This window comes from Biomphalaria glabrata, chromosome 14 (assembly GCF_947242115.1).
Source record: "Biomphalaria glabrata chromosome 14, xgBioGlab47.1, whole genome shotgun sequence".
NCBI lineage: Eukaryota > Metazoa > Mollusca > Gastropoda > Planorbidae > Biomphalaria > Biomphalaria glabrata.
This window is the reverse complement of record NC_074724.1, coordinates 25,586,878-25,611,950: the sequence shown is the minus strand read 5'-3', so window position 1 is coordinate 25,611,950 and position 25,073 is coordinate 25,586,878. Positions and strand designations below refer to the sequence as shown.

Here is a 25,073-nt window from a genome sequence, read left to right as displayed (position 1 = left end):
AACCTTTACATCATTTGCCCAATAGATCGCAGGGTCTGCAAAGGACACTTTTGATGATTGCTAGATATCATACAAATTTGCTTCTGAACCTTTAATAACTTTTTCGTTTTTGTTTCGTATTTTTTAAAAATTCCACTAGTGTTAAACTGTTAGATCATTACTTTCAGGAAGTGTTCACCCGTCACTAAATAGCAGCGTATGCTGCGCCGCGGGTCGCTTGTATGCAATAAACGCTTCTATTATGAACTACAACCTTACGTTAACGAGTGATTATCTCCCCTATTGTGCTGTACCTGAGTTGAACTCGCCTGATCACAAGCATTGCTACACATCAGGGGACACAACTTCGCTCTTTGTTTGATAGTTCGAAAATGAGAAAAAACAAAACAACTTCGTCACTGTGAGGATTAGGGTTGAAGGGATGGGAGTGGTGGGGAAGTTATACTATGGGCTCACTGTACCAGGCGTTACCTACCCCAGCGTGGCCGCTGGATCATACTAGAGAGAAACATTAAATGAGTCTCTTTTATGATTAAAATTGTTTCAAATAATGTCAACAGAAAAACCATCAACTGTTACGTACTTTTAAGTGACAGCAAAATACATCGGACCAGAGCCCAAATGAGCAAAAAAAAGCAAAACAGGCAAAATATTTTTTTGTTTTTAAAATAAAGCTTATCTTAAAGGGAATATTCACGTCCTTAAAACTACATCTACAAGGATGTACAAGTTATTTCCCTTATTCGATATCAAACAAAATAATTAGTTACCAATAATTAATTGACTAATTGAGTCCTTTTGTTTATTGACTCGTCTATATTTTATATTTTGTATTTTTTTTAGATACAATAAATAATTGTTCAAAGTATCAACTTAATCGGAGAATGCGTGAGGCTGAAATAGCGTTCACAATTATTTAATGGGACAAAACCTAACAAATTTAGTCATATCTGTGAATTATGAATTATTAGTTTCCCTTGTTGCAATTAAACGAAATAATTAATTAACTGTAATCAATTGTCTAATGGGTTACCTTTTTTTTAATGATTCATATCTCGCCTATGTCAATGAATAATTGTGAGAAGTTTCAACCTGATCCTAAAATGGGTGTGCGAGAAATAACGTGTTTAACTTTTTTACCAGACAGAGTGAGTTGATAAAAAATGGGCTACACTAACATAACAAATATTGGTGCAGAGAGCACATGAACAAGCAATAGCATACAAGATGGATTTATGAATACTAAAGACAAGGGACACCATACAGAAAGTCTACTGTCTAGGTGCACATATACTCTAAAACGAGTCTATTTCTATACTTCCAAAATTTGGGATTTTCAGGCAGGAAGGAGGCACGGTGGCTGAGCGGTAAAGTGCTTGACTTCGGAACCAGGGTCCGGGTTCGAATCCATGTGAAGACTGGGCTTTTTAAATTCGGGATCTCAGAGTCCACCCAGATTTAATGGGTACCTGACATTAGTTGGGGAAAGTAAAGGCAGTTGGTCGTTGGGCTGACTACATGACACCCTCGTTAACCGTAAGCTACAGAATCAGATGACTTTTACATCATCTCCCCTTTAGACCACAAGGTCTGAAAGGGGAACTTTACTTTTTTTTTTATTTTCAGGCACTTTGTGAGACAAAAAGATTTTCAATAGATACTGAGAAGGGCGACATATTTTGACCTATTAAACATAAACAAAAGGTGTCATAATATTTCTTGAACAAATCTACTCATTTCCTTACAGTGGACTTCCAGTTCGAACTGTTTATAAGCTTGTCCATGCTTGTTGCTTCCAGTACATCTGTAAGTTCCTTGGTCTGTTCGTTTGACTCTTAAGCTCAACGTGTGTGACTCATCCAGTGGTATCGAACTGAAACTGGAGCAAAACGTTTGGTACCTATTTCAATGAAACTAAAAGCGAGCATTAAGTTTTCTGTCCTTAAAGCAAACACATAAATCTAAAAAGTTCTTTTTTTGTTTCAAAATGTTTAAGCGATTAGCATAGTTGTAAGCAATTTATTAAGAAAGCTATATTCAAAGTGGGATTGTGAGGGGGCATAAGGCGTAATAGCGGTCCCTCTTTTTTTTTAACTATGGGAGAATGTTCCGTTTGAATTGTAGTTATAGATTTTATATTTTAGCATTAATCTAGTAAAAAACTACATTGTTGCCATGTCTAAAAACTTATCATTATTTTTTTTAAATAGATATCTTCACATTTTCATTGTAAAATCTTTATTATATTTAGAAGGGCCATTTTTGGATTCATTCACTGCCTATCACTAATTCTCCCAATTGCTGTCGACGAAAAAAAAATCGAAAATTTAACCAGTTATTATTTTTCATGTGCCATTGACGATCGTTACAGCAGTGGTTAAATTGACTGCAAACACGTCTTTATTCACGTTCTATCAAATGTGCTATCAGTGTATGCTGTTGTGGTTCAATGTGCTATCAATGTATGCTGTTGTAGTTCAATGTGCTATCAATGTATGCTGTTGTAATTCAATGTGCTATCAATGTATGCTGTTGTAATTCAATGTGCTATCAATGTATGCTGTTGTAATTCAATGTGCTATCAATGTATGCTGTTGTAATTCAGTGTGCTATCAATGTATGCTGTTGTAATTCAATGTGCTATCAATGTATGCTGTTGTAATTCAATGTGCTATCAATGTATGCTGTTGTAATTCAGTGTGCTATCAATGTATGCTGTTGTAATTTCATTCTTAGAATGCAGATACGTTTTATGAGTAATTTAGTACAGTATGCAAAATCTGAAATAAAATATTTTGTATTGTTTAGGTCAGTGATTCCCAATTTTGTCCTTAACGGAACACTTCTCAAATTCTGATTATTTAGGGGAACACTTTGCGTATTTATTTTTTTAGAGAGATTAATTCACGTAGTGGTCTACTACTTAATTATTCCAGTAGTTCATAGAAAACCTATTCAGGCCTTGAGGAACGTTAGGGTTCCGCGGAACACAGTTTGGGAAACACTGCTTTAGATCAATACTTTTGTGGGTTTTTTGCCTGTTGTTTACATATCATAAATTCGCTTGACTTCGAACCGGGAGTCCCGGTTAGGGCGCCTCTGAGTCCATTCAGCTCAAATGGGTATCTGACATTAGTTAGGGAAAATTCAAAGCGGTTGACCCTTGTGCTGGACACATGACACCCTCGTTGGCCCTTACATCATCTGCCCCATAGATCAGGGGTCGGCAACCTGCGAATCGCCAGCCACATGCTGCTCTTTGGATGTTAAGCTGCAGCTCCTTAGTACCATACTCAAAGAAAAGATTTAGCGAATGCAGTGCAAAAAATGCCTTGAAGACAAACAGATCGATTTAAATAAACTCGTTTCAATAGCAATTGATGGAGTTTATGACAGGAAAAAAAAAGGAGATTTTGTGATTCTCCACGTATTTCTTAAGTTTCACTGCCTACTCCAGCAAGAAGTGCTGGTCTATAGCACTCTGCAATCGTCCGTTTACAGAATTCTTAAACGAAATGGAGACTCGGTATTCCAACGTTCTTCTTCTCAATAAAGTGCAATGGCTTTCTACAGGTATGGTGTTAAAACTTCCAGCTTTGTGCTTGAATGAAATAAATACATTCCTAAACGTGAAAGGTATCAATCACCCAGAATTAGAGAACGACAAATGATTACAAAATGCGACTTTATGATGGGTATATCAGCAAAAGTAAATGAGATGAGATTAAAACTACAAGTAATTGGAAACCCAGCCGATGTTTTGGTAGAAGATAAGAGCGGTGGCTGAGCAGTAAAGCGCGTTGCTTCCAAACCGGGTCCCGAGTTAGAATCTTGGTGAAGACTGGGATTTTTAATCTCTGAATATTTTTTGGCGCTTCTAAATCCACCCACTTCTAATGGATACCTGACATTAGTTGGGGAAAGTAAAGGCGGTTGGTCGTTGTGCTGGCCACATGACACCCTTGTTAACCGTGGGCCACAGAAAGAGATGGCCTTTACATCATGTGCCCTATAGATCGCAATAGTAACGAAATCTACATTGAGCCATTTTGGAATTGATACTGGACTTTAATAAGTAAAGCTTTCTGGAGTGGTGAATTCGCAGGTTTGAAAAGGAAGTTGGAAGAGTTGGAAGTCCAGAAATGTATGTACGTAACGCAACAAAAGTGGACAGCTTTCAAAGAAATGCCGCGAGATGAGGCACTTGTATCGACGCATGGAATAGTCTTCCATATTGCTACAATGAAGTGAAAAGGTTGGCAATAGGATTGTTAACTATCTTCGGATCAATATATTCATGCGAACAAGCGTTCTCTTGCATGAATATAATTAAAAATTAAGTAAAATGCCAAATAACAAATGAAAAGTTAGAGTCGTGTTTGAAACTAAAAACAAGAAGTGTTGAGACAAATGTATCCAAACTTTCTAAAACCAAAGCCATCGCTCCCACTAAATTTATTTGCTCAATTATTTTGTTATTGAAGTACAAGTTTGTGTTGTATGTAAATGTTTAATATTTCAATTCCATATATATATATATATATATATATTTATTATCTAATTTCTTGTGAAAAACACTGGTCATATATAAATAAATAAGATATTTTCTTAGGAATAAATAGATTCGTTTGTATTTATCAAAAAACTTTATTTATGCTAGTACTATTTATAGTTGGCAAGAAAAGACTTTGTGGTTGTTTAAAAACTTTGAAATTTTGTAAATTGTAATTTTTGGATCTTCCGACTCAAAAGGTTGCCGACCCCTGCCATAGATCACAAAGTCTGAAAGGGAAACTTTATTTTTTTACTTACAGTTCACTATTTGTTATCCGGCGTTTTGGTAATTCTCCTCGGTCCCGTTACCTTCGGATATTTAAGTCAACAGAATTCCCGAGAAATAGAAAGACCACAAATTCTTAGTGATTTTTCTTTTCTCATGTATATGACTTAAAGGAAAATATAGATTTTTTTTCTGATGTCTTAACATCACTTCTAATTGCTAGATGTCGATTATATTATATTATATTATATTATATTATATTATATTATATTATATTATATTATATTATATTATATTATATTATATTATATTATATTATATTATATTATATTATATTATATTATATTATATTATATTATATTATATTATATTATATTATATTATATTATATTGTATTATATTATATTATATTATATTAAACATGATTAAGAAAATATTCTATCCTCATGGATAATAATAATAATAACAACTATGATTTAGTTTTTCGCTGAGAAAATGTGTTTGGTGTGTAAACTTACTTAAGGGCATTGAAAGCCTTAAAAGACCAGCGCACATCACAGACTGGAACACATCTTATGGCACAAGTGATGGTCAACTCTTCCGACTCTTTCTTTATAATCTTGGTGTCGCTGATAATGAATGGATTCAAGACCATGTAACTGGACGAAGGTTTGTCTAAAAGATGGATTTAGGATGCACTCAGTTATTAGTGCAAAGCAATCAGAACTGTTTTCAATATGCTTCATTAATAAACTACGCCTAACCTTCAGTTATCGATTCACCCACTGCAATGAGACGGGAGAACAGAGATCTCCTCATATGTTGTATATTAAAGCAAAGGAGGATATCACAAAACATATCGCTTTAACAAACGTGGGCTTATAATATCACATCAAAACAATGGCGGAAAAGGAGGGGGAGGGTAGGGGCGATGGGGGGGCTGACGAATTTTTAATAAAGAAGTCACACAATTTGTATACAAATTTATTACTTATATTAATAATAAATGCTAATTATTTATATTTCAACCTATTTTAGATTATTTCGTCCCCCCCTCCAAGTATGTTGGCAAGTTTGCCGGGGTGGGCAGGGGGCGATTGCCTCAATCCCGCTCCCCCCACCATAAACTTTCGAGTGGGGGGGGCGGTCCAATTTATTTGTAGAAGTTTGTTGACAAAATCAATTAAATATTTATATGTGTCACGATCATCAATGGTGTTGATGTCACACTCTAAGATGGTGCTACTGTCACGATCAGACTTGAACTATATTGCACCATAATGATCGTGATTGCCGAGGATCTTGAAATGATCTTTCGATAAGATGATCGTATAGAAGTAGACAGATCTATGCTGATAATACGATCATACAGAATGTTGCCAATTGATAAGAGGATCATCTAGATCTAGGAGTTACAACTTGACAAATATGATCTAAGTACGTTCTAAATTCAATGAAGAAACTTCTCTTCGTCCAAAAACAATTACTTTAATTAATAACTTGAAAACACTATTCACAAATAGTTACAATGGTTAAAATGTAATTGAATTGAATCTACACAATAGTATATCTGAGTCTTGATACAAATAAAATATATATTCTCAATTTCACGTTACATACAAGTTAGATGTTAACACTACAACTTCCAAGACAAGACTGGCCGGGAGCTACACGCTTCATCCTGGCTTCAGCTCGTAATCACGTGATCAACAACTTACCCCTCCCAGACCAACCAATCATTGCAGTCTAATGTACAACAATTAACTTTCGGAACCAATGGAGTTCATTTAATTACATGCTTGGTTTTTTTTCCCAGCTATGTCAAGCTAAGTCGGCAAACAACCCGAAACTGTTACCATATATGGTCATAGTGTACGTGACAATGTGATTGAAACCTGTTATTTATATTTTAACCGATCTTTATATTATGTCGTTCCCTGTTTGCCGATTGGTGTGGGGGGGGGGGGGGAGGGAATATATTTACTGCCCTTGCCACCTAAACCCTTTGAGTTGTGGGGCGGTCCTACTTTTATGGAGAAATCATAGTTTGTGAACAAAGTTAGTTGAATTACTAAATATTATGTCTCTCCCCTTCTGGTATCTTGGCCGATTCGGTTAGTCAAATATGGAGGCATGAATTTATCATAATTATTATAAGAAAGACTTTGCTTTGGAAAATTTAGAATACATACGAAAGTTTTCAGTATAAGAGTAGCAATTGAGATGAGTTCTGAACCCGAATACTTTTTTTTGTTTCTTGTCGCCTTTTTCCAACCTTTACTTAATCTGATATTTTTCTATTGCAGACATAAATTTGGCACTAGAACTTACAATTTGTGCTTGAATCCTTAAAAACAGCAAAAAAATTAGAGTAGAATCTAATAGCTCCACATAATTTCTCCACCCACTTCCGAAATATTTTTTTAGAGCTTTGATTTATAGTTTTGTAACAAAACAAAGTTACAAACAGGCATATTGAACAAAAGTCATCACTAACAATTGAGCTTTTAATTTAATTTTTTTTTTGGCGGTGTTATACTTTTATTTATTATGATGGACCTATAAGACACGTCTATATCTGTGTGGGGGGGTATCTTATCTTTTCAAGTAACAGCTAGGTGGTATTCGCAATGTAATAAGGGGCCTATAAATTCATATTAGAATATTTTTCAAGTAAAACATTATTCAAAAGGTTTTTATTAGATTAGTTTCTTATCTTATCTTATCTTATATAATACAGACGTTACTTCAAAAAAGAAGATGATTACGTCCTACGCGTCATTTAGTCATGCATTAACCAATGAATTCAATTCTGCCAAGTCACTGGTTTTCCTGGCTAGCTCAGGCAACCCATTCCATGCTCTAATAGCACTAGGGAAGAAGGAGTATTTGTTCAAATTAGTCCTAGCATATGGGAAGAGGAATGTGCCTTTATCTTTGTGTCTTTCAGAGTATTTTATTAAATTTTGTTTTTGTATTTGAAGATTATGGTTCAGTGTTTTATTTATAATTGCTACTTTACTTTTGAGTCTTCTGTCCTGAAAGCTTTCTAAATTTAGTGATTTTACTAAAGGTGTTACTCTGGTTAAATGTGAATATTCATTTGTTATGACTCTCACTGCTCTATTTTGTGTCTGTTACAGTTTCTTAATGTTTTCTTGAGTTGAGGGGTCCCAAACGGAGGATGCATATTCTATTATTGGCCTAACCAAGGTTAAATGACATTTTAGTTTTATGTTCTTATATGATTTATAGAGATTTCTTTTAATAAACCCTAATGCTTTGTTTGATTTTTTAATAGTTTCATCAATATGTGGATTCCATTTTTGCGTTTTTAGTCTGTGTTACTGGTTTGCCATCAATAAGATAAGTGGAGTTAATTTGTTATAGTTTTTTTGTTACTCTTAACAACTGCCATTTTTCTGGTTTTGAGCGTTTTACCATCGTTCTGTTGGAGTCTTATGCTGATCAAAACAAGCCTACTACAAGAGGTCTCGCTTAACATGGAGATAATAGTACGATATATACGCCTAATTAAGATATACTTACGCTACTTGTGCCTCAATTGTCAGTCACACTTCAGGATCGGCCCTAGCCCCCATGTTAATTTACTTCACTTAATTTGACCTGGCTTTTTTAATAGGATCAATAATGAGCTGTAGATGTCAGGAGAATGCGTTTCTGCAGTGAAGAATGCTGTATATGCGTTGATTTATGGGGTCAAGTTTTACTGGGCGTTAGGGTTAGGGTTTGGAAAAAAATACCCCACTTACTCCAAAGTATGTTGTTTTATTTGGATTCAGTCAAAAGGGTTAGCCTATTGAAATAGAACATAAAGTATATTACCATAGGGCTTCTATCTCGGCTTCTTTCGTACGTACCATTGTATAATCCCAAACATCAATAGAATATACACATAGTATCGGTAGAGACTATATCTTAGCATTCTGAATAATAATGATTTATAAAATAAACAATAGTTCTCACATTACAGTAATAAGAGTATTTAATCACTTTTCTCAATAACTTTTTAGGGCTACACACTTTGTAGGATTGGCAGTCAATCTCAGTCATACTCAGTCAATCTCAGTCAATCTCAGTCATACTCAGTCAATCTCAGTCATACTCAGTCAATCTGTCATACTCAGTCAATCTGTCATACTCAGTCACACTCAGTCATACTCAGTCAATCTCAGTCACACTCAGTATGCTGAAGGAGAAAATACAACGTGTTTGATAATCTAAACAGTATCTATGAATCCCTATATTCTTTCGCCGTAACTGATAAAATAATGAGACAGACTTAGCAGAGCTTACGTCTCTAGCTAACATGCACGACAAGATTAACCCATGGATACACGTATAAAGTAATTATCTTATCTTTTGAAGGAACGTCTGTAATTAATAAGATAGATAAGATACACTCATATTAATGCTAGTTGAAGGGGGAGGGAACGATAGACAGACAGACAGAGAGACAGATAGATAGATAGATAGATAGATAGATAGATAGATAGATAGATAGATAGATAGATAGATAGATAGATAGACAGACAGACAGACAGACAGATAGATAGATAGATAGATAGATAGATAGATAGATAGATAGATAGATAGATAGATAGATAGATAGACAGACAGACAGATAGATAGATAGATAGATAGATAGATAGATAGATAGATAGATAGATAGACAGACAGACAGACAGACAGACAGACAGACAGATAGATAGATAGATAGATAGATAGATAGATAGATAGATAGATAGATAGATAGATAGATAGACAGACAGACAGACAGACAGATAGATAGATAGATAGATAGATAGATAGATAGATAGATAGATAGATAGATAGATAGACAGACAGACAGACAGACAGACAGATAGATAGATAGATAGATAGATAGATAGATAGATAGATAGATAGATAGATAGATAGATAGATAGATAGAAAGAAAGATAGATAGATAGATAGATAGATAGATAGATAGATAAATAGATAGAAAGAAAGATAGATAGATAGATAGATAGATAGATAGATAGATAGATAGATAGATAGATAGATAGATAGATAGATAGATAGATAGATAGATAGATAGATAGATAGAAAGAAAGATAGATAGATAGATAGATAGATAGATAGATAGATAGATAGAAAGATAGATAGATAGATAGATAGATAGATAGATAGATAGATAGATAGATAGAAAGAAAGATAGATAGATAGATAGATAGATAGACAGACACACAGATAGATAGATAGATAGATAGATAGATAGATAGATAGATAGATAGATAGATAGATAGATAGAAAGATAGATAGATAGATAGATAGATAGATAGATAGATAGATAGATAGATAGATAGATAGATAGATAGATAGATAGATAGATAGATAGATAGACAGACAGACAGACAGATAGATAGATAGATAGAAAGAAAGATAGATAGATAGATAGATAGATAGATAGATAGATAGATAGATAGATAGATAGATAGATAGATAGGAAAATAGGTAGGCATGTATGTTTCGCTTCACTTTGATACAGTTAGTCACCAACTCTGGGCTTTTAAATATTAAAACTGCATTGTATAACAAAAACCGATATACTTACGTACAATGGTCAGTTTATGACCACAGTTAGTCAACGAAGATAGAAAATTAAATGCTGAATCCTGCCAACACGTGTACATGCCTGCATCACGTGACTGGACACCTAATATTGAGATCTCAACTATTCTCTCTGAGACTAAAGTTGTTACAGTTAACCTGTTGGTATAGGCCTCCTGAACTCTGGTGCTGAAGTCAAGATTGTTGATAAATAATACATCTTGGGATGGACTTCCATCACCACGTTCTAGTTTGATGATAGTTCGGCCTGGTTGTCCAACGCTTGTTGGTATTTTAAACGTCAGCTTGACATAAACATTCTCTGGCGATTCTGTAGAATTTGAGATTTGACCGGAAACAACTAGAAATTAGCAAAATAAAATGTTAACAATACATTCTGTATTTAAAAATCATTCGTTTTATTCTCTTATGTTATAATTTTACAAATAATTTTAAAATCAAATCATTTTTTGATCTGCGGTCTTGACAAATATTATGTTGTTGTTTTTTTAAAACACATTCTTTAGGTTGTGGTAAAAGTTTTTGAGGGCTTTAGTTACACCTACAATGTCAAGAGCTTATCTCTTATATTATTCTTCAGCAGTGACTAATATGTATTAAAAGAACAACTGATATAAACAACCTTTTTTTTACAATAATTTTCACTATATGAAGATGGTTGTGTTCTCTAATTTAATCGTGTGTCATTCAATCGAATCGGATCGATCTGAAATGGATCGGATTAAATTTGATGAAATCGAATCGCTTAGGATTAGGAAAAAAATTCGATTGGAACGAATCTGATTCAAATTGAATCGAATTGGATTTGATAAGATCGGAAGTGTTCGAATCATATCGGATCGCATCCATTAGGTATAGGATTGAATAGAATAGAATTAAATCGGATTAAATCAGATCGGCTCTAAGTGGATCTGATCGAAGAGAAAAGAATAACAGTATAAGGATCGAACCCACGATATTATTAACGCGAGGATCAACTTCGCTGCAAGTTTCGGAAATGTCAATGCTTCCAACTTTTGAGTATCTATAACCAATAACAGCAATACACCCTGTTGTTATATCAACCGAGTGGATAATCACAACTGACGTCGCAGACACATTGGAAGCCCTAAGCATTCCTAAGAAGATCCTCATTACCTTGGCGAGTGCAGTGCTGTTGTAGACCTGTCACATTGTCAGGTCAGTTCTCAGTGGTCACTGAAAAGAAGACAACCCTTTAACCATAACCTAACCCTAACCCTTGCAGTGCCAGAGAATTAAAATTAATTAATTTCCATGATAATAGTAGTAATTTAACACATAATGGCGGGATGTTTAGGCCTATTTTGACTGACAAAACAATAGATTTTAAACGCCCTGATCTGATGTTAATTAATAAAAAGAAAAAAGCATCTACCCTTATTGACATCGCCGTGTCATAATTTAAGAAAAACTGGAATGGAAAAACACCGAAAATATTGAAACCTAGGCTTGGAGATAAAGAGTCTCGGTGGCTGAGCGGTAAAAGCTTTACATAGACATTGACTTGGACCTCTTCCAGACAGAACGGTTTGTTCAAGCAGACTTACACGCCTTGAGCTCCAAGAGCCTTCAGCTCTTTTGACCATCACATGGTTATTGCTTGCAAATGTTCTGGATTTCCCCCGAACTTAACAGTTACTTTCCGACTCCATCGTACTTAGCAGCAATTATTACTATCTAGTGTTTTGTTTTTTTCATGCAATTTCTGAATCAGTAGTTACGTTTTGTTAACCTTAAAAAGCGAAATAATTCAGAATAATTGCAATACAGTATGTAATTAGTGAAAAGCCAGTAGTACAGTACCAACGTAAGGTATAATGTTTAGTAGCCAAAAAATAAGACCTACAGCATTAGAGGCTGATGAGCTCGTAAGCGTGATGTGGTACATGTAGGCTCAGGGCCCCTCTGAATCAGACAGCCTTACGTTGATCTACCCATACAATTATTATTATATTATTATAGCTTTTATATAGCGCTACTTTCATGCTTATAGCATGCTCAGAGCGCTTTTGGTCCAATCTCATTTGTGGACCAGTGGGGGGGGGGAGGGGGTATCTAGGAGTTGGTTTTTCCGTGCTGCCTTTAGGGTTAGGGGTTAGGGTAAACACAACTCTGCCCGAGTCGGGTGTCGAACCTCGAGCCCCCTTCAAAGGTAGCCAAGCCAAGCCAAGTTTAAGCGCACTTGGCCTCTCGACCACGCTTCCCACGCAATCCGCATCTAGCATCCTGCGACGAGGAAAGTTTGAGACACTTTCAACAACGAAGTGACCTTGATGAGTCTCCCACCGCTAGGGCACCCAACAAACGAGCTCGCAAGTGCTTACAATCCTCTTCTATAACAGGAAGTACATCAGTAGCACACTGTTCCCGGAAGTCGGAGTCTTACAACACCGACAAGGAATTCTGTTTTTTTTTAAAAGGAACTCACACCACTACAAACTTTGAAACATGAAGGACAAAACGTAGACAACGCCAAGAGAACTATTTGATGCTAAGCATACAGAGAATTAACCAATGCTTCGTCCCAAGGGAGATTACAAGAATATACAAATCACCTGAAGATGTTGATCTATCAATAGTTCCTTAAACAAGGAACTCCAATGGTAGTCTCATATTAAGTCTTAGAAAAAAGAGCCAAAAACTACTTAAGGAGATCTTCATTCTGGTCACCCTTGAGGAGGTGGAACTGAGTGCAGTGCTCCCTGCTCTGTACTGCCAATGGTGTTCACTTATTGACAATCAGTCCAATATTATGCCAAATTTAATTGATTTTGCAAATATTTTTTATAAGGAAATGCTCTTATATTTTATTCCTAACTTCATGTTGTTACACAGTCCTTAAATTTATATTTAACGCAACTAACAAATTGCCACCTAACACTTCATATGTTACATTAATAAGTTTCAGTTCGAATAAAAAAAAAAAAAAAAAGAAAAGAAACCAAATTGGTTCATTATATCTACATTTTTGTAACTCTAACAGACCCCAGAAAGTTCCTGATGATATGGGATGGAGCTCCTCTGTCTTGGGTTCTTAAGGGGAAAAAAATGTTGCAAATAAAAAAAAATAATTTTAATAACTCATAAGCCCTTAAAGAAAAAAAAATTGTTTAGGAATATTTTGATTTGAGGAAAAATTTCAAGATTTTTGTAAATTGACTTTGTCATCAATTTCTAGACCTTTGCTGTCATCATTTTCTGGACCTTTGCTGTCATCATTTTCTGGACCTTTGCTTGTCATCATTTTCTGGACCTTTGCTTGTCATCATTTTCTGGACCTTTGCTGTCATCATTTTCTGGACCTTTGCTGTCATCATTTTCTGGACCTTTGCTGTCATCATTTTCTGGACCTTTGCTGTCATCATTTTCTAGACCTTTGCTGTCATCATTTTCTGGACCTTTGCTGTAGCCTATTCAACGATCATGCTGGAAATACTGGAATGTGTTTTTGAAACTATTTCCTTTATAACAAATTGTTTTTATAAAATATTCTTTGTATTATTATTAATATAAAATAATTTGTTTTGTGTTTTCTTTTCAATAAAAATCTATTTCATTTTGAAAAAAAAAAGGAGGCCCAAAAAGAAAGAGGCATGAACTCAAAAAAAGAGGTGAAAGAAATACCCAGAGAAAGAGGTGAAAGAAATACCCAGAAAAAGAGGTGAAAGAAATACCCAGAAAAAGAGGTGAAAGAAATACCCAGAAAAAGAGGTGAAAGAAATACCCAGAAAAAGAGGTGAAAGAAATACCCAGAAAAAGAGGCAAGAAAAAAAGGCCTAGGGCTCAGGGATTCCTATGATAAAAAAAGCTAGAAATTAATAGCATAAATGATGAGGTTTCCTTAAAAACAAATTTTTAAAAAGAAGAAAAAAACAACAACATAGAACGTTGTTGTACTGGTTAACCCTTACTAAGCCAACTGAGGGAAACAAGAACCATGAGCCATACGATAATTCAAACGTCAATACTTACAGAGAACAGGCTTTAAAAGAATGAAAATCACAAATGACAAAGATGGAAACATCTTCATCCAGTGTTGACTTTGTAGCTACTAGTGTGTGTGAACCTCTCGTCTGACACACTCCTACGGACAATTAATAAAAAGATACTCATAATTGAAGTAATACATAAAAGGCATTTCAGAATTAATATCTTAGATGACATCATTATTACTATTGGATACGCGGTGGCTAAGTGGTAAAGCACTTGGCTTTCGAACCGGGGACACTGGTTCGAATCCTGGTGAACACTGATTTTTATTTTCGGGACCAAACTCTAATAGGTACCTGACATTAGTTGTGGAAAACTCAAGGCGGTTAAAAAGAGAGAAAAGTGGAGATAGAGATAGCAAGATAGATATGTAGAGAGACATAGACATAGAGATACGTGGAGAGAGATAGAGAGATACGTGGAGAGAGATAAACAGAGAGATACGTGTAGAGAGAAAGATAGAGAGATACGTGTAGAGAGATAGACAGAGAGCTACGTGGAGAGAGATAGAAAGATAGATAAGCAGAGATAGAGAGATACGTGGAGAGAGAGAGATAGAGAGATACGTGGAGAGAGATAGACAGATAGACAGATAGATACGTGGAGAGAATGAGTAGGTGGTTAAGTTTCAGTTTAAATCGAAATCACAAGCTAAAATAAGGAAAGAATGTTCACCATAAATTTAATATTATTTAAATGTGCGTATTTTTTTCTTCATGATTTTACACCTCATGGAATATATAATATGAATTTGCTATTGAATTCTCTTTAACACGCTAAAATAAAAAATTTCAGTTATGTATCTCGCTTTGGTTGCAAACCACACTCTTGGTTGAGCAAGAGGAAGGCCTGGAGAGATTATGTGATCTTTGCAGGCCATTTCATGTGATGCTTATTTCTTTCTGTTACGCGTTTCTGAAGTCGGTTTGTCGCATACCTTAGCTTTCTTCTAAGTCAGGGGTGGGCAACTTTTTGTATCGAGGGTCGCATTAAAAAAGGTTTGGGAATGGCGGGCCGCTTACTAACTGTGTAGAATGTCTTTTAACGCATATTTACACTAATTTATATTCACGCTTCTTTCTTTTTTTTCATACTCCACGTTGAATTGCTGTTGGCTTTTTATTTCACAATATCCCCACAAATATACAGTTGTACTGTGCAGTATTTTACTTTTTACACTCGTGCATAATGTTTCGGAACTGTGAAACTATCTTACTATTTGTTACCCCTGTGACTGCTGTCAAATTACAGTCAGTCAACATTGACCAGTGATTATACTTGTCTATTTTCCTCAAAAAAAAAAAGCTTGCTCACTAAATGAGACAATATATGTTCCGGAAGTTAAATGTCGGGACGAGCGAAACTTGCCCTTGAGAAGCATCACCAGAGAATGATGTCCATGTCCTTCAATGGTGCATACTAAATCAAGAGACCCGAACAAAACTCTCCAAAGACTATTCGGAGAACTGCCTGATCTGGAAACCACTGCGCGGTTCATCTCAGATATAGGATTACTGATCTGAAACCTGCAACGTAAAATGAGAACGAAGAAGAAGAAAAAGAAGAACAGGTGAATGTGTACCCAAATAGTGTGAACAGCAGTAAATTTTTTTAAAGTGTGGAAATGCAGCTTCTGGCACCCATAAGACTCCCGTGGTAATACTGACTTAAATTTCTCTTTGCTTGGAGTTATGTCCACTGGAGCTGAATCAGCTTCTGTGATAAATGGTGAGCTGATGGTTTTGAAAACTGGTTCTAGTCGTTTTAAAATTTGCTTTTATAAACGGCACAAATAAGGAATCTTAGTAAGTGTTGTAATCATTTCACTAGAAATAGTTTCACCTTTCAGAAAAGGAAAATGACAAAAACTATTTTCTTTTGCTTGCCTGTAGAATTGGGAAAGCCTTGTTTGAAAAGATTTGACTTGCATTTACATTGCATACGTAAACAACCAATTGCAAAATTAATTATGAAAAAAAAACATGAAATCCGTCTTCCACTCTTCGTTAGAAATATTGGTAACAAGGTCACAGTCAATGTCCTTCAAGTAACAACATTTTCTACCATGAGATTTTTTTATCTTCTTATTTGCCTTGCCCGTGCTAGGCTAGCGGATAAATCGGAACTACCCGAGGTTAACACCCCTAACTCTGATATGTTTCATATAGTACGAGCGTTTCCCGGGCAGAAATTTTCATGCAGTTTAGAGTTTATGGTTGGGATATTTTTTTTTATTAAAAAAAACTATTTCTCTGTCAAAGATCGAGCTCCATTAGTTGTTACACTTGCCATCTTGTTCCAAGCCTACCCAACTCTCAGAGATTGTGTCTTGAATTGAGTGTATAGCCTATAAGCTTAATCTTTGTTTACTTAAAACTTTTTATAATGAGACAGTCTTAATAATTTATATAGATATTATTTTTATATTTGCATTTTTTATATGTATATACTGTGGGCACACCTGAATTCTGTAGGTGTCGGCGGGCCGCATAAAACACTTCGGCGAGCAGCATGTGGCCTCCGTAATTTGCCCACCCCTGTTCTAAGTGAAAATATTGTATTTCGTTAATGATTCATTCCTACAATATATCATTGTTTCATACTAACGCTGAAATGTTATTTACAAAGTGGGCTTATTCTTGAAAAAAATGATATGAATAGTGTTTTTTCCAAGCTCTCTAATTTGGCCACCCGTGGTATACCATCATGATGATCCTGAGTTCAAACCTTGCCCGCTGCCATCCCTTATCATCCTGCAGGATGTCCGAGATAGGATGTAATTATCTTTTAGTTCTATAGGAATGGCGAAAAAGTTATAAAAACTAATTAATCGAAAAAGTTATAAAAACTAATTAATCGAAAAAGTTATAAAAACTAATTAATCGAAAAAGTTATAAAAACTAATTAATCGAAAAAGTTATAAAAACTAATTAATCGAAAAAGTTATAAAAACTAATTAATCGAAAAAGTTATAAAAACTAATTAAAGTATCAATTAAAAACAAGTAAACAAACATTTATTCTGAAGACTAATAGTTACAGTTGAAATTCACTTTTTTGTCTAACCTTTTAACCCTTGATTAGTTCGCAGCAATAAACAGGTCACAGTGTTCAACAGGTCACAGTGTTAAACATGTCCTAGTGTTAAACAGGTCCCATTTTAACCAGGTCCAATGGTTAAACAGGTCACAGTGTTAAACAGGTCCAATAGTTAAACAGGTCACACTGTTAAACAGGTCCAATTGATAAACAGGTCACAGTGTTAAACAGGTCCAATTGTTAAACAGGTCCAATTGTTAACCAGGTCACAGTGTTAAACAGGTCCAATTGTTAAACAGGTCACAGTGTTAAAAAGGTCCAATTGATAAAAAGGTCACAGTGTTAAACAGGCCCAATTGTTAAACAGGTCACAGTGTTAAACAGGCCCAATTGTTAAACAGGTCAGAGTGTTAAACAGGTCCAATTGTTAAACAGGTCACAGTGTTAAACAGGTCCCATTGTTAAACAGGTCCTAGTGTTAAACAGGTCACAGAAAGCTAACCGTCCTTATAAAGTAGATCTCCATGAACTGAAATACGAAGAACCAGTTGCAACTATGAATATTTTGTTGTTGTTTTAGGTTAACTTCCCTTCCTGTTAGATACAATAGTTACCACTGTCATCTTCAAGGAGATTAGTCTAATGTGTGTCCTGCTAATAAAAAAACGAATCCTTCTTAACAGAAGAGAAATACACACTAGACCAAGCACTTAGCTACTATACTTAATGTGCATATTAATATTGATAGTAGTTACTAGTTCACCCACTATATATAATAGACTCCCCCCTTCCCCCAGACACACCCTCTCCCCTCCTACATATTTTATTTTTACAGGGGCCTCATGGAATGAGCATACAATTTTAAAAATGTCCATCGAGCTACACAAGTATTTATCTCTGACTAATGAATGCCCTTAACCCTTAAAGTGCTGAGCTGTTTTAAAATAAGTGCATACAAAAATGGAATTACAATTTTGATGTTTAGATGCTAAACTACAACGCTCATCTTAAGGGTTAAACAAGATATAAGCTTCAATTCACTTGTATGACAAGGAAGTTTTATCAATGCGTTGTACAGTTTTGATTTCTCACTTAAGTTCGGTGAGTTGGCACATTTAAAAGCTCATGCTTATGTTGTTGTTTTTTGAGAACCTGACCGACACATGCGCAGTCTAGTCATAGTTAACATTTTAATTGTTTTGTAGGCCCCCTAAACAGTCTGTCAGTTCGTCCCGTTTACATTGTAAAAACTCAATATTGAAAATACAACATTGTGATATTTTAGACCTTTCAAAGTTCTCATGCAATGGCTTTTTTTTTCTGAAATCAAAATATTTAATTTAAAAAATGACCAATGCAAGCCGTTTTTTACAACATTTTTACAACTGTTTACTATAATTAGTTTAAAAACAAGAAAATCTAAAACAATCGCCTAGGAAGTCGTTACAAATAAAAAACTATATCAAGTGTAGTTGTATCACTTAGCTTCGATCAGTCATGGCATTAAATTTGTAATCGATCGATAAATCACGGGAGACTATATTACTGGTATGAACAATTCTCCTGTATATTCATTAAATACTTATGAAAAGTTGATATATTCAACAATAATGTTAACAAGATTACAAATACAGTTTGTAAGGAAACACAAACTCAAAATCGGTCCCCGAAGTGATCCACCCAGGCAGGTAAAAAGGCAGGTTTCAATATTTTCAGAAAGAACATCAGAATTAAATTCGATCAAAGACAAATGACAGAGAAGAATTGAGAAAGAAGGTTGGCAGATCTTGTGTGCTGAGCCAAGGTGATTAGGAAGTTGAAGTTAGATGTTAACATGGCCTAACTGATGTCATTTAATGATTATCTAATTGATATAATTGATTTGTAAAGGATCAATTTCTTATTCAACGCCTCATTGGAAGAAAAAAACATTTTCGTAAAAAAAAAAAGTATTTTTGGTTATGTGACAATTACATATGCGGCTGTGCTGCAGTTCAGGCGGAAACATGAATAAAAAACAACTTATTAATTGTTTTTATGTTCCACTTAAATGCATACTAAATAGATTTTTTCTCCTTTATAAAAAGTAAAAACTTTTTTTTTGTAAAAGGTTGTAGTTAGTATGACAGAACGTATTTAACTAAGCAATACATTTTTTTACAAAAAAATATAAAACCTTTTGCATAAATGTGTTAAAATATTGTAAATAGTGATCTCCCTTACTAAATTGCCTACCGTGTTTGTTACTATTAAGAGTGAATAGTTGTAAAAATGGTATATTTTTATGGAAAAACTGTTTGCATAGTTGACTTAAAATATTTTTTTTCGCTTCAGAAAAGAAAAGTAGTCGTTGCATCAGAACTTTGAATGGTTTAAATTATCAAGATGTTAGGATTTTCATTATCTTTTCAAGTTTACGAGATCTAAACGGGGCAGACGGACGGACAGACTGACAGACAGACCACACAAAACTAATAGCGTCTATTTCCCTTTCTGTGGCCGCTAATAAATATTGATTGTTTTCTGTTATAAAAGCTATTTATCATGTGGTCAGTTAGTCTAACAGTATAATAGCATTGGTAACATTTTCAATGCATACACGACTCTTATTTCTTTTTAATGGCGTAGACACAGTTGTGGTTGTTGATAGTTCTTTGTTTCTGATATTCATGTTGGTTGTAAATACTGAAACCTTTTTTCATGCCTGAGTAGACTACTTCGGCTGAATTTCCACAAAAACTATCTTAGTAACCTTGTTAGTTCATAAGTTAGATATTTCATAATGGAGCTACAGTCTCTTGTTTATACTTATCTTATAGCTACTTATAAACAGTTACTATTCAATATATAAAAGTTAGGAATGGACGTTAATTGTCACTAAGTGTCTTCTATCAATGATGCATAAGTAGATAACTCTTGTCATGTGTTCAGTAAATGAAGCAATGGTTGGTTTAACAACTTATTAAATATATGGGATGGTAATTTCTGATATTCGTGCAAAATATATAGAAACTAGCCATTCACATGCAATTTTTACCAAACAGATGACCCATGAGTGGACCTGTGGGGCGGCAACTGAGTTTGTGTTCAAATAAACTCTCTTTTAAAAATCTTCTTAAAATACATTTTCTATGATGTTGGAGAGCAAATATTTACAATGATGCGACCAATTTTTAGTGCACTTTGTAGGAATGTGAAATGGTTAGAACTTAGAGTCCTTTATATAAGAAGGAAGTTATTCCTTTCAGACCTTGCGATTTAAAGAACAGATGATGTGAAAGGCCTTCTGTTTTTGTGGCCCATGGTTAACGAGGGTGTCATGTGGCCAGCACAACAACCAACAGCATTTACTTTTCCCTAACTAATGACAGATACCCATTAGAGTTGGGTGGACTCAGAGGCGCCCAAAGATCCTGAAAGTAAAAATTCAGTCTTCACCGGGATTCGAACCCGGGACCACCATTTCGGAAGCCAAGCGCTTTACCGCTCAGCCACCGCGCTCACTAATGTCAGATATTCATTAAAGTTGTGTGGAGTCATGATAGTCCTAAAAATCCTGGAATTCAAAATCCCAGTCCTCAGTGAGATTCGAGCCCAAGGTCCCTCAGTTCGGAATCCAAGCTCTTGACCATTCAACCACGCCCCTGTGTCATGAATAGATATTGAGTAAGTGAAGTGTGATGTTTCTGAAAAGCAAAATAACAAAAACTCGTCGGAACTCTTCAATAACAAAAGTAGCACAGCAGAGATCACGTGATGGTGAATTGAGCGGCGACTAAAATGTATTGTAGAGAAATGTCAATGCAGTGTCTCCGGATTGCAAGACGTCAGGCTCACACTTAAGACTTTGGTTCTTCACAAGCATCCACTTGTCTTGCTCACGTATCAGCAGAGGTTTGAACACAGAGTGAAGTGGTTTAAGTACCTTTGAGAGGACTATTCTCTCTATCATGTTAAAACGTCTTCTGTTCTAGATGTTACTGTATCTCTTGAGTCACGCCATCAGACTGCGATTAATGGAGGCCAGCTACTAGTATTACACACCGGCTACGCCCGTTGATTTGGTCCCATGCTATATATTGTTGTTGTTTTTGTTTTTACTGGGACACTTGCTTCCTTTTTAAAACTTCCACTAAATGTACTTATTTGAAACGGTCCTCAGACCTAACAAACGTTTTAGCCATAGAAAATCTAGTATCTATTACAATAAATTGGAACGGCTCACTCTCTTTCCTTCTCTCTCTCTCTCTCTCTCCTACGCATTGACACACTCTGTCTCTGGAAACTCTTATTATTTCCACCGAACTCATTGATATGCATTATGACAGAGTGTGACGAACACATTTGCCGGGGAGTATATTATCAAACTTGACAATTCAATGAAATGAAGAAAGAAACATCTCTCTGTATTTTCTTAAAATTTCTTTAATAATACTTCTTCAACTTTCACATAAAATGACTTCTCAATTCAATAACAACTTGACTGGATACTTCATAAATAAAACTTAAAGATACATGAAACTTCACTTAGTATAACTTCAACTTCAACTAATAAAACTTTAATTACTGGACCCGCTAATATCACAAAACTTATAAACATTACTAATCGAGGACTGAGCGAGGACCATCGCTCTACAAGAACTACTACTATGCGAGGACCCCGTCTAACTGACTTTCCCCTAATTTATAATTTCTTTGATCGTACGTTCCAGAATCATGGAACCTTCTCAGATAATTATTTTAGTAACTTTGACCTTCTAGAAGCTGACGTGTGCTATTTTTTCCCTTAACCTCTTTCTTTGATTGGATACCTAAAATTAACTTGTTTACGCTGGATACTTGCACTGGTTTGAACTCGCTTCTAGAAACTGGTCGAAATATGTCACAGACTCGACTAGTGACACAGAGGTTCTCGGACATTTTTGACCCGCGGACCCCATTATATAGTCAAAACTTGCCCACGGACACCTTGGTCAAAAGGCATATTATAAGTTAAAAATATATATTTTTTTAAAATTGTTGAAGGATTATTTATTGAGATAATAATTTGGTTTAAAATAAAATTGTATGAATTGAAAGACTGAGGTGCTGAAGATGGCAATTTGATGAAAGTATTGATGTTCGGCTTCATGGTTGTAAGCAGCGACCGCAAATCTCCGCGACCACAAATTTCTAGTCGTTTTCATTGACGAGATGAGGTTTATATCCGCCCTGAATCCACTATCTACCAAATAAGATGGGAAAGCAGTCACAAAATAATGACTCCTGATGCATGATATAAAATTGGAATCTGTTTTTGAATTTACACACGTGTGCATATTTTAATAAGCTGCTTCTGTATACGAACAAATTTATGTGTGTTTTATAATTGGGATCTGAGTTTACACATAAACGTTCAGCACCCAAAAAGGACTATACGAGTGAAGAGTTTCTTCAAACATTTAGTTTAGGTCGTCATACAATAATACGTAATTTTTTTTTTTACCTTACCTTTACCTATCCCTTAGTTGGGGCACCAAGCAAGACTCTTCGACCGTCTTTCTCCATTCCTCCCTGTCTTTTTTACTTAGAACCTCTTCCATTCTTTAATGTTGTCCTACCTTCGCTTTCTCTGTTTGCCTCTTCTCCTGGTACGGTTCTCTGAAGGAAGGTCTTTGCGACCCCCGAAGATCTTGTAATATGGTCATAGACTTTAAACTTTAAGATTTTAATAGACTCATTAAACAGTGATGAGGAGCTAGTTGATTATTATTATAATTGTCCGATCGGATAAACTTGATTTTAGTGGAGGAGTTAATTTAAATGTATACAATTTTCATCTTCCTGAGGACCCCCACTGCGGATCGCAGTTTGAGAACCACTGCTCTTTGACCTTGACTTTTGATTCGAATTGGAACGACCCGTTTTATGTCGCCCCTCCCCCCAAACACACACCCCTCACATACTTTTCTAGACTCTAGTATCCCCCTCCCTCCGACAACAAAATGTTGGTTTTAATTTTCTTCGGCTTCTCAATTTAGTATCGAAATAGTTACTATACACTATGTTGTGTTTCGGCCGGAACTTTCCCCCACACCAGCTTTTTAAAATTATAGTAACACCCTGTAACATTATTTGTTAGCATTCTCCAATGGATCTACCCCCCTACCCACACAATTTTCAGCACTTGAATTCTTTATATAGCACCCATGGCCGCCGCGAGGGTTGTGGCTGCCCCCTAAATTCGGCCGCCTGAGTGCAATGCACACATTGCACAATAATTAGCGGCGTATTTGATTAGTTTTACCTTTTATTTTCAGAAGGCAAGCCAATGCCCAATGTGAGACACATTTCTAAAAAAAAATTATAAGGGGCCGGATAGCACCTCATCACTGGGCTGGGCATTAGTTGCTAGCAGGATTTTGGGCACAACTAGTATACACTGTCTACTTGAAACACTAGTTATAACCCTCCCGCTCCAGATAATGTATTTCGTTCGCTTTGCTACTTCCGGGCGTCGTCATTGAGAAAAACCTACTTTCTATATATACCTCAAGAGCAGCAAGCCTTTTTGTTTTCTAAAAAAATTGACAACTTACAGGAGTCAAGGGCACTGTATTGGAGATTGTTAAGACAACCCAGATCCTATTCTGTACACTGGCAGTGTACGTTTCCAAAAAAAAATAAATAATTAAAAAACTATTGAAGTTTTTTCTATTTTTTCTTTTGTTTTCGTTTAAGAACATGTTTCTCTACATTTTGGTACTGTATTTTTACATTTGCATTTTATTATTTTATTGCGCTTGAAAGTGACAACATTGTCTAAAAATTTAAGAAAATTAAACCAGTTCGGAAAATGTAAGTAATAATACATGTATATAACCTACCTTCAAATAAAACTAATTGACTTAAAAAACATAAACAGAAACATAAAATATCATAGAATTATAATTAAATAACAGAGTTCACACTTGTAGCATATTCTTTTTAAATTTTATTGTTTTTGTAACGTACACTCCCAGTGTACATAGTACACAGTGCCACTGTAGGAAACAATGACTGATACAGGAATGAACAAAGACCAAGACTTGATTTAGAACATAGATTTGTTGGTTTTAACCAATAGTACCATATACTATTGGTATAGGGTAAACGCAATGTCATAATTTCAAATTATAGAACTAATTATGATAGTTATAAGGTTATTATTTGAAATATGGGCGTAGCCAGGATTTTTTTTTTTTTGGGGGGGGGGGGGTTCTCCCCCTCCCCTTAGTCCCCCCCCCGGCGAATATATATATATATGTGTGTGTGTGTGTATGTGTATATATATAATTAATCTTTATTACATTGTGACCCTTCATTCTTTCGGAAGACGTTTATTATACCCTAGAATAGGTTCTTCCTGGAGTTAGTTGGAAATTTGTAGACTCCCCGTCCTGGAAAACAATGGGGTCTTGGGGAGCTCTGTGAGCCACCAAGCACTATTTCCGGTATTGAAAGCCTCAAAAATGCATATTCTGAGTAATCTGCAGTGCATTATTCTGCTATTAAAAAGTTTTATTTAAAAAATTGTGCTACTTAGATCCTACCGCGCGTTTGGCTCTGTGGACGGCTCTGTGGGCGGCAAG

General features: G+C 35.3%; 1 protein-coding gene across 2 annotated transcripts in view; it reads right to left on the bottom strand.

The window, feature by feature from the left end:
- LOC106059842 (hemicentin-1-like) overlaps window positions 1–18,217 on the bottom strand; it is a 46,998-nt gene extending 28,781 nt beyond the window's left edge. The window contains exons 1-5 of one of the 2 annotated variants that reach the window (XM_056011406.1): window positions 18,078–18,217; window positions 14,408–14,519; window positions 10,398–10,754; window positions 5,299–5,455; window positions 1,746–1,900 (exon numbers count right to left, since the gene is read on the bottom strand). In XM_056011406.1, the coding sequence (XP_055867381.1) occupies window positions 1,746–1,900; window positions 5,299–5,455; window positions 10,398–10,754; window positions 14,408–14,465 (727 nt within the window). In that variant the 5' untranslated portion in view covers window positions 14,466–14,519; window positions 18,078–18,217. Of the gene's footprint in view, window positions 1–1,745; window positions 1,901–5,298; window positions 5,456–10,397; window positions 10,755–14,407; window positions 14,520–17,490 lie in introns of both variants that reach the window. The other variant, XM_056011405.1, reaches the window with a different exon arrangement.
- Window positions 18,218–25,073: the final 6,856 nt, after the last annotated feature.